Source organism: Sinocyclocheilus rhinocerous, unplaced genomic scaffold (assembly GCF_001515625.1).
Source record: "Sinocyclocheilus rhinocerous isolate Xijiao unplaced genomic scaffold, SAMN03320098_v1.1 scaffold1982, whole genome shotgun sequence".
NCBI classification, from domain to species: domain Eukaryota; kingdom Metazoa; phylum Chordata; class Actinopteri; order Cypriniformes; family Cyprinidae; genus Sinocyclocheilus; species Sinocyclocheilus rhinocerous.
In genome coordinates, this window is record NW_015651555.1 from 298,092 (window position 1) to 308,100 (window position 10,009).

The 10,009-nt window shown below is 36.4% G+C and overlaps 1 protein-coding gene across 1 annotated transcript in view; it reads left to right on the forward strand.

The window, feature by feature from the left end:
- LOC107713075 (ral guanine nucleotide dissociation stimulator-like 1) overlaps positions 1-10,009 on the forward strand; it is a gene marked incomplete at its 5' end in the record, with an annotated part of 19,771 nt that overhangs the window by 5,982 nt on the left and 3,780 nt on the right. Inside the window, 14 exons of the mRNA XM_016518498.1 lie at positions 1,542-1,586; positions 1,830-1,999; positions 2,081-2,223; positions 2,304-2,552; positions 2,953-3,056; positions 3,165-3,249; positions 5,346-5,423; positions 7,002-7,088; positions 7,207-7,239; positions 7,361-7,482; positions 7,657-7,752; positions 7,874-8,009; positions 9,289-9,549; positions 9,727-9,841. Coding sequence (XP_016373984.1) covers positions 1,542-1,586; positions 1,830-1,999; positions 2,081-2,223; positions 2,304-2,552; positions 2,953-3,056; positions 3,165-3,249; positions 5,346-5,423; positions 7,002-7,088; positions 7,207-7,239; positions 7,361-7,482; positions 7,657-7,752; positions 7,874-8,009; positions 9,289-9,549; positions 9,727-9,841 — 1,724 coding nt within the window. The remainder of the gene's footprint in view (positions 1-1,541; positions 1,587-1,829; positions 2,000-2,080; positions 2,224-2,303; positions 2,553-2,952; positions 3,057-3,164; positions 3,250-5,345; positions 5,424-7,001; positions 7,089-7,206; positions 7,240-7,360; positions 7,483-7,656; positions 7,753-7,873; positions 8,010-9,288; positions 9,550-9,726; positions 9,842-10,009) is intronic.

A 10,009-nucleotide genomic window follows, 5' to 3' on the forward strand; every position in this document is an offset into this window, starting at 1 on the left:
GGCATGGTTGACTCTTAACTTTTATAAAGAATATCTCTTTGGATTTGAGACTTTAGTCTTTGCAACTTTACAGATCTTCTTTATGCACCAAGAGCTTGTAACACTCCAAAGAGAAAGGAAAAATTGAAATCGCATCATATGACCCCTTTAAAAGTTTGGCGTCACTAAGATTTTTTTAAAGTAAACAAATACTTGTATTCAATTATGCATAAAATTGATCAAAAGTGTCAGTAAATACATTTATAAAGACATTTATAATGTTACAAAAGATTTCTAGCTAATAAATGCTGTTATTCTGAATGTCCTATCAGAATGTTCTCATCAGGGAATCCTGAAAAAAATTATCATGGTTTCCACAAAAATATTAAGCACCAAATCAGCATATTAGAAGGATTTCTGAAGGATCATGTTACACTAAAGACTGGTGTAAGGATGCTGAAAATACAACTTTGTTTCACAGGAATAAATTACATTTTAAAATATATTCTAAATATATTCCAAATTGTAATATTCTAAATATTTAAATTGTAATAATATTTTACAATATGACAATTTTTACTGTATTTTTGATCAAATAAATAAATGCAGCCTTGGTGAGCATAAGAAATTCATTTTTTTCCCCCACAAAAATAGATGTTTAGCAGAATGTTTAAGCTTCTGTTTTCCATACAGTAAAAGTGAACAGCAGCTTGGGCTGTCATGCTCCGATAAGAACCAAAAAGTAATCCACTTGTGTTCCATCTAATACAATTACAATTGTGAGGAATGAACCAACATTTTTATATAATAACTGTAGCTAGTCATGTTTTTTTATTGTGCGTCAGTGACAGTTATAACGGATATGGGCTGTTTCCAAAACCTGAATGGAGGAAGTGTGGCATCAAGGTACCTCTGAATGTTATGTTTCCATAACATTCCATCATACCTTCATCTGGTGATATACCACAAACATATGCCTTATCTGTTGGTGGAAGGAATAAAAATGGCAAATTTTGAATGTCTTAGCACATTAGACATGATGTTATGTGCATTACAGGCCTGTTTCCTTTGGAGGTACCTTCATAAAGTCATTGATTTCCAATTCAGACACAGCTATGCCACATGTATTTAAATATGAGGGAATTTACATGACATACATTCTACAAGGCTCAGGGATTGTGAATAATCAAATGAGGGGGGAAGCCCAAGTTCTAAATTCAGTATGAGGCAGAGTATTTCCCAGAGACGTCTTTTATTCCTGTGGAATTATGACAGTCCATTATCACATTATACAAATCAGTGACGCAGTGGAATGGAGGAGAACACCTCACACTGTTGAACAGGTTTCACTTGACTTGTCTCACGTCAGAGGCGCTTTTGTTGAACCGCGAGAGTCCTTTGTGTTTTGTTTAAGCATAAATAAAGGTAATAGGCCTCAAAAGATCACTTGTTACACATTTGTGTCAGAAATTGTTACAATGTTCATAATCCTAAAACTTCTTTTGAATGGTTTTAGGAATGTTTTGAATATAAAATTTAGACTTATTTATTTGTCTCTGTAGAGAGGACATGGTCACCAATCTGGACAACAGTGTCTGTTTTAGGAGGTGAGTTGAATTCACATGTTTAGGAATGTCCTGGAATATTTGATTCTGATTGGTCAATTGTTATATTCTGTGGTCAAATATTGTTTTATAATGAACTTTAAATTGAAACTGGTTGTCCAGTGCAATCATTATCTATTATTAGTAAAGTGAAACTGGTTATTCATCTTGATTATTCATTCTAATTCCAAGAGCTTCATTAATTACTCCAATACAATGCGTGTGTGTGTGTGTGTGTGCGCGCAGTTCTATGCCATGTCTGATCCGGCTGTGGTTAGACGAGTATCAAGAGGACCTTCGGGACTCTCCAGATCACCAGGCTCTTCGGCTGCTCTGTGCTCATCTGCATCATCGCCTTTGTTTCAGACGTCTGGCTCATCAAGCCGATGCTCTTCTCAGAAAATTTCAGACTGAAGGCAAGTCTTGAAATATGGCTAATTTAGCTTTTATGCACACACACCAAAAAAATCTACGCTAAATAACAGACAAACACACAGGTACATCAGCAGAAGCCAGCACAGCTGCTGTAGAGAATCGGGCAACTGAAGACATCACGGACAGACAGGACATAGAAGAGATGGGGGATGTACTGGGCTTCCCTGCACGAGACATTGCTGAGCAGCTCACGCTCTTAGATGCTGTAGGTGTCAAGATTTACATACTGAGGCTGGTTTTTATTTATGGCTTACTTTTATTCATCTGCTTCCATTTCTTTCTCAGGAACTCTTTGTCAAAGTGGTTCCATTTCACTGCCTTGGCTGCATTTGGTCTCAAAGGGACAAGAAAGAGAATCGGAATCTAGCACCCACGGTTCGTGCTACCATTGCCCAGTTCAATGCCGTCACTAACTGCGTTATCACCTCTCTGCTGTGCCCTCCTTCCACATCCCCTCCCGGTTCCCCATCCTGCACTCGTAGCGGCCCTACACACAGGGCAAAGATTATTGAGAAGTGGATCTCTGTAGCTCAGGTGCGTATGAGGCCCGAAACATTCTAAAAAAATTTGATTCTGAAATATGTCAGAGCACAATTCATAATGGAAGTACGTGTTGCACTTGTGCAGTTCTCAGCATGGCCACAAGGAGCACTATAATAGATGGAATACTCTGCTCAAGTTTTCTTTTTCAGGTCAATTACTGTTGTGACAGAGCAACATTTTGCAAACAATTTTGCTGAGCAAATTAAGATAATTAAACTGTTGATGTTTATGTCTAACTACTACTATCAGTTTTAATGGTACAGATGTTTAAAGATTTCCTTATCACTTTGTGTTGTTACATATTTGATCCAGTGTAAATTTGTGAAGTTAATATTTCTTTCCTCTTCTTAAACCAAAGGCATTATATTTTTTATAATTTTTTGGATTACAGGAGTGCCGTCAGTTGAGAAACTTCTCCTCTCTGAGAGCCATCTTATCTGCTCTTCAGTGCAATGCTGTTTACCGGCTAAAGAAAACCTGGGCGGCAATCAGCAGGTAGTGCTTTCTGATCCTGACATGAATAGTTTCTAAACCTGTAGTGCACATATTAAATTTGCACAACACATGGTATTAAATTTAAATGGATAATATATGTAATTTCAGGGAGAGTATGGCTGCCTTCAATCTCCTGTGCGACACATTTCCTGATGAGAACTGTGTGCTGGTCAATCGAGAGATACTTGTAGAGGTATGCTTCACAGATTTGCCTGCATGTTTTTTATGTTAAAATTATGTAAGATTTTAATGTTTTTGATAGAAGTCTCTTATGCCCACTAAGGGTGTATTCACACCTGTCTTGTTTGGTTCGATTGAATCGAACTCAAATTCGTTTCCCCCTTTGGTGCGGATCTTTTGGGCAGGTGTGAATACAGCAATCGCACTCTGGTGCACACCAAACAACCGTACCGGGTAAACAGCTGCTGGCTTGTTGACCCAAACGAACCGCGGTTCGGACCCAAATAAAATAATATGAACGCAGTCCGGCAGGGGGAGGGGGGAGCAATCGAACTCTGGTTCGGACCAGGCAAGCAAACCAAGTGTGAAAGCACCCTTAGGCTGCATTTATGTAATCAAAAATACAGTATAATTGTGAAATATTATTACAATTTAAAATGCTGTTGATTTTGAATGAACCAATGAATGGATGACCTTAAGCACATGAGTGGTTTTGTTTACAGTTTCTGGTTTACTTGCTAAAAGGGCAATGTGAAAGCGAACCGCACCAAACAAAAATAATCAACATTGTATTTGGTCCGGACCAAAGCAAGTGAACTAGCGGACTTTCCTGGTGTGAATACACCCTAAGGGTGCATTCACACTTGTCATGTTTGGTTCGATTAAAACGAACCCTGGTGCGATTGCTGTTTAGCACTTTTGGTGCGCACCCGCAAACCGTACCCGAGTCTGCTTAAAAAGGGTGGTCTGGGGTACGGTTCATGTGAATTCCGGTACGGTTCACTGTTGATGTGAACGCAATCGTACCAAATCACGGAAGTAAACCGCTTTTAATGACATATTATTTGATTAAAATGTGTGTTTGTGTGTGTTTCACTCACTTTCCTGACGAGCGTGACTGACGCGGTGCAAGCAGAGAGCTGTATATCTAATTTCTGTTCGCCTTCATCTTTCTTTAGAGCATTTGCAGTACATTCGTAAGACAGACGTAAGTGCCGTTATGTACCGAAGCTTTGTAAACAAAACGAACGGTCTAAGCAACGGGGTAAACAGCTGCTGGCTTGTTGACCCAAACGAACTGCGGTTCGGACCCAAATAAAATAATATGAACGCAGTCCGGCAGGGGGAGGGGGGAGCAATCGAACTCTGGTTCGGACCAGGCAAGCAAACCAAGTGTGAAAGCACCCTTAGGCTGCATTTATGTAATCAAAAATACAGTATAATTGTGAAATATTATTACAATTTAAAATGCTGTTGATTTGAATATATTTCAAAATGTAATTTAGTAAAAGTTATAAAATACACATTTTTTTTCAGGATTCTTTGATTAATAGAAAGTTCAAAAGAAAAGCATTTATCTGAAATAGAAACATTGCAACTTTATAACATTATAAATATCTTTACTATCACTTTTGACCAATTTAAGACCTCCTTGCTGAATAAAAGTATTTTTCTTTCAAAAGAAAAAAGACTTCCATCAATATCTAACACTTTGGCCTGCAATGTGCAAACAGATGCCTCTAATGTTTTAACATTATATGTAAGCGCCGATAGCGGTGTTGAATCTCTGATAAGATCATGACATTATCTCATCCCATGGCTGCTTTTATGTCCTTTTTACTATCTTAAAAGACACTACCAGGCAACATTCAATATTTTCCACACCCTATTTCACTTTAGCTCACATACAAAGAGTAAGTCAGTAGGGCTGAGGTTAAAAAATGAATCATCTTGTTGGCAAGGAAACCATTATGGAGGCACAACATCCCGTAATGTCCTGCAGTGTTTAGTATCCAGTGTATAACAACAAAACATTCATTGTTTTTATCTGTGCCGGCTCATAATAATAGTCTCTCCCATTCCTCCTTCCTCAATCTTTTATTATGTTCTGTTAAGTAATTGTTCTTATCTTGTATTGTGGCATTACTTTGGGTGTGGGAGATTGATTTTGAATGTTTTCTAAAGTGATTTATGTAAATGTTTCTCTAGGCCAGTTGTTTCAGTGTATCTAATACTCTGTATTCAATCATATGTTTATCAAAATCAGTTTCACTGTTTGCATTTTAGTATGCCAAATGTCATGTTATCTATTTTTTGTGATTGATTTAGGAAGGAAACCAGGCAGCTGATGTAGACACTCACACCGCTTCGAAGTCTCCCAGACTCAGTCCTACATCTAAGCACATGGTAAGATTCACTATTATTTGTCATAATAACAAGGCCCTGCTGAAAGTAGTACATTTGGCTTATTTAAGGCCACTGTCATAAGTTGCTTTTAAAAATATTATTAAGCTGTTGTTTCTGGGAAATAACTGCCCTTTTTGGGAAGTATGCATCTGCACTGGCTCATTTGCTTGCTGGTCTAGTTTGACTCAAGTAATTTAATTTTCGATATGAAAATCTGTCTAAATCTGAATCTGCCAACTCCTTAATTAAAAGACCCAAAAAGGTATTACCATAATGCTAGCTGACACAGTATGATGGGGTTGCTTGTATCACCAGTAAAGATGCATCAACAGCGTGTTCCTCTAACTGAGATATTTATGCTCAGCATAAATCACTTTTAGCTTTTTTGGAAAAGATGTGTGTGCTTAAAAGAGGAAGCTTTTAATTGAAGTATGTGTGTGGATTTTGTGTTTCAGTTGAAATATATATTTCTGTTCAAAAGTCAGTAAATGTTTTGAAAGAAATTAATACTTTTATTCAGCAAGGATGCATTATGTTGACCAAAAGTGACAATAAAAACTTTCAAATTATTCTATTTCAAATTAATGCTGTTCTTTTGAGCTTTCAATGTATCAAAAAAATCCACAAAAAAATCCACATTTCCACAAATATTGACAATAATGAGAAACAACATTCATAATAAGAAATGTTTCTTGAGCAGTGTTGGGCAGTAACGCATTACTTAGTAACGCGTTACTGTAATTTGATTACGTTTTTAGTAACGGAGTAATTTAAAAATGTAACGCGTTATAATTTTCAAAATAGTAATTAGAGTATAGTTACAAGCCGAGGTCTCTATACGTTACTGCCGCGTTACATTGCTGACAGAATGCAGTGTTTTATAATCTAGAGACCTAAAAAGGATGTAGCACAGGCACTGTCGAGTCAAGTGCCAGTGGATTAGAGACCTGCTCCCGCGAGACCCGACGCGACAGAGTGCGGCGCGGGACAAGACTTGATAGGCGAGTGCAGACTCGTGTGTGTGCGGGATGCGGGAGAATAAAATGATTCACGGGACTCCCGCAAAATAGAAATATCTAAACATAAAAATATCTAAAACAAATAAATTGTTATTCATCTATTGCACAAAAGCTACATGAACTAATATAAAATATAAACGATTAACAGGTGCAAGTAATGTAACTAATTACTAATTACTTTTGAAATAAAGTAATCAGAACAGTAATGTGATTACTTTTAAAATGAGTAATCAGTAATCAGTAATTTGATTACATTTTCGGAGTAATTTGCCCAACACTGTTCTTGAGCACCACATCGGCATATATTTTTGGAAGACTGGAGTAACGGATCATATGAACAATGCCATCACATGAACAAATTACATTTAAAAAATATATTAGAATAGAGAACCGTTCTTTTAAATTGTAATAATATTTAACAATATGACTGATTTTACTGTATTTTTTTTAATCATGTAAATTCAGCCTTGGTGAGCATAAGAGACAAAAACATTAAAAAATCTTGACCGACCCCAAACTGTTACTGTATTTTTGCCTGACAAGTTTGTTTTTCTGACAGACCCCCTCCAGTGGTGAGGTGCCGTACCTGGGCACTTATCTGACCGTTCTCACCATGTTGGACACAGCACTAAGTGACAATGTAGAGGTGAGAATTTTTTTCTGACCTTAATTCATGTCATATACATAGTAGTTTTTTTTTTTTTTCAGTTCCCACACTGACGTTTCTTTGTTTAAATGATAAACTCTCTTCTGTGTGCTCACAGGGGGGTCTCATCAACTTTGAGAAGCGCAGAAAAGTAAGTACAATCACTGTAGCCTTCATATTGTTTCAATGAAAAGAAGCTCACTAGGTTTTATACCAAATGCTAGTGTGTCAAGAGTGCTGACGTGTGTTTCTCCATTCCTTTCTGCGTTCAGGAGTTTGAGATTCTGTCTCAGATCAGGCAGCTGCAGGCGTCATGTGCTCAGTACAATCTCCAATCACATCCTCGCATCATTTCCTGGATCAACACCAGCATACCTCTTTCTGATCAGAAGAGGTGAGACACCTCTTGCACATTTTGATGATTATATTCAGTTTGATCAATTTCCTGCTAACAATGTTGGTTGAAATGAAAAGAAATATGAATTCGTGGCAGTGGTACTTTGGGAACTTCAGAATATCAGCATCTCAGATATTTAGATATCAACTGTTAGTCTTTCTTTCTCATTAGCTATGAGTTGTCAAGAGAACTGGAGCCACCAGTTGACCCCTGTCCCAGCTCTCCCAACCCCTGGAGCCACCGGCTCATCACCAAGAAACTGACCTCGTGAGTGTTGTTTTGAGATGCAGTTTCAACGCAATTTGTGGACCCAGACTATTCTAAAAGTAAAAAGACATTTTGCTAACTTGTGTTTCTGTGACATATGTTTCTCTTCTGCTCACTGCAGATTGCTGTCTGGCAGTGAGAACCTCTCAAAGAAGACTTTTGCTGATCAGATCAGTGTATCATCCTCTGGCTCCAGTGGCTCAGAGATGGAAGATCTCAGCAGCCCCAACCTCTCACCACTTAGATACAAAATACAGGTAACAAAACTGTAGACCAGAGCTGCAGACCTTTTTGTTATTTACTACCTCATATACTCTTATAGATGTTACAATATTTTGTTCTTTTAAAAAAAGTTTAGGCTGTCAATCGAATAAAGTATTTATTCAAATTAATTATGATATGATTAATCCATCAGCAGAACATAATGACTTATATTTGCTGAGACATTACATTATATAAAGCAAAACAATTGACAAAAAATGTCAGTATATTTATGGCTTTATTTCTATATTGTCCATAAGTCCAATTTGCAATCATTTTGATTTTGTCAATATGTCTGACGCAGCTGTAGGAGCTGTTCACACAGACTTCATTCTCAGATTCAGTGTTGTTATTATTTACTAAAACTGTAAAAAAAAAAAAAAAAGTTATTTTGGTAATTGAAATGAAGCAAAAAAAATAAATACATTTAATATTTGATGAAGAACTTAAAAACATTATTTCATTTGTTCATGTTTTTGTATTAAACTACTAAAAAGTACTTTTAAGTACTAAAACTGAAATAAGGCTATATAGAAATATAAAAAAATGACAAAAGCAAAATTGCTAAAACTTAAAACTAAAATTAAAATGAAAACTGAAAATATAAAAATAAAAGTTAATTAAAAATATTAATAAATACTGTAATAGTATATAAATAATACTAAAATAACACTGATGTACACCTGCATCAGACTTTAGTCAGTCTTTAGCTGTTGCATGACATCTTGCTGTGTTTTCAGTGTCTTTCAGTGCGGCAGCGGGTTTAATTAAATGTTACTTTTGTTTATTGCATTATTAATTTGTAATCAATTGTACTAAATCAATAGGCCTAAATCTGACAGGTCTAATATTATCTCTAAACCTATTTTGACTATTTGTTTTTACTGAGGCCTTTGGGTTATTAAAATCCATTCGGTTGTTTGTGACTTGTTTGTTTCACCTTAACCTTGCAGTCACAAAGTAGTTCATGTTTGCACAATTAACACAGAGCTTCAGTTAAGTTGACAGAACACAGTGTATTAGATGACAATACCGCCAGTCGGTGATGTTTTACATTCGACACATCATTTACCAAAGTATTTATTGCTTGCAATCTGTGTTGCTGAACACCTAAAAGAAATATACTTATGAAAGATTAAGCTATCTGATACACTTCATATGGTCAGTTGCCACTTAAATTATATATGAAAAACCCGTGCTATGCTCTTAACAGAATTCTTACAGATAATTAGGTTTGTTGAGGTAAATAGTCTTTCTCCATTCCCTCATTCACAGTCACCATCCGTATCCTGTCAGGACACCTCAGTAGACACACCCAGCTCCTCTCCGACTCCGCCCAGCTCTTTTCGAAGATGCCTACAGACGGATCTGTCTGCCCTGAACCCCGACAGCCCCTCCCCTACTTCATCTGCATCATCTTCATCATCCTCTCCTTCTCTCAAACATCCCATGTACAACAAGCAGGTCGCCGATTCTTGTATTGTCAGAGTCAGTGTGGAATTTGGCAACAACGGAAATGTTTATAAAAGTATTTTGGTAAGTTGGCTTTAATATTTGGTGATTTCTGTGGTGTTCATGCTTCATGTCTTTTTTTTTTTCTTTTTTTTCTTTTATTTTACATCTTTCTAGTGGCAATGAGTCTGTGGCTTTCTACTCAGTTGTCAACCCCAGCAAATCTAAAGTCTTGAAACTTTATCATCTCTTTATTTTTAGATAACCAGTCAAGACAAGACAGCTCAGGTGATTCAGAGAGCTCTGGAGAAACACAACTTGGAGGAGATGAACTGCCAAGACTTTAGTCTCACACAAGTGGTTTCTAATGACAAAGGTGAGCTTCTTGATTCTGTGTATGACCTTAAAAAACACTGAAACTCAAATTAATTTCAAGTGTTATTTTAGTATTATTTATATACTATTAATATATTTGTTAATACTTTAAATTATGTTTTATTTTTGTTATTTTGTTATATGCGTTTGTCATTTTTATTAGTTTTTA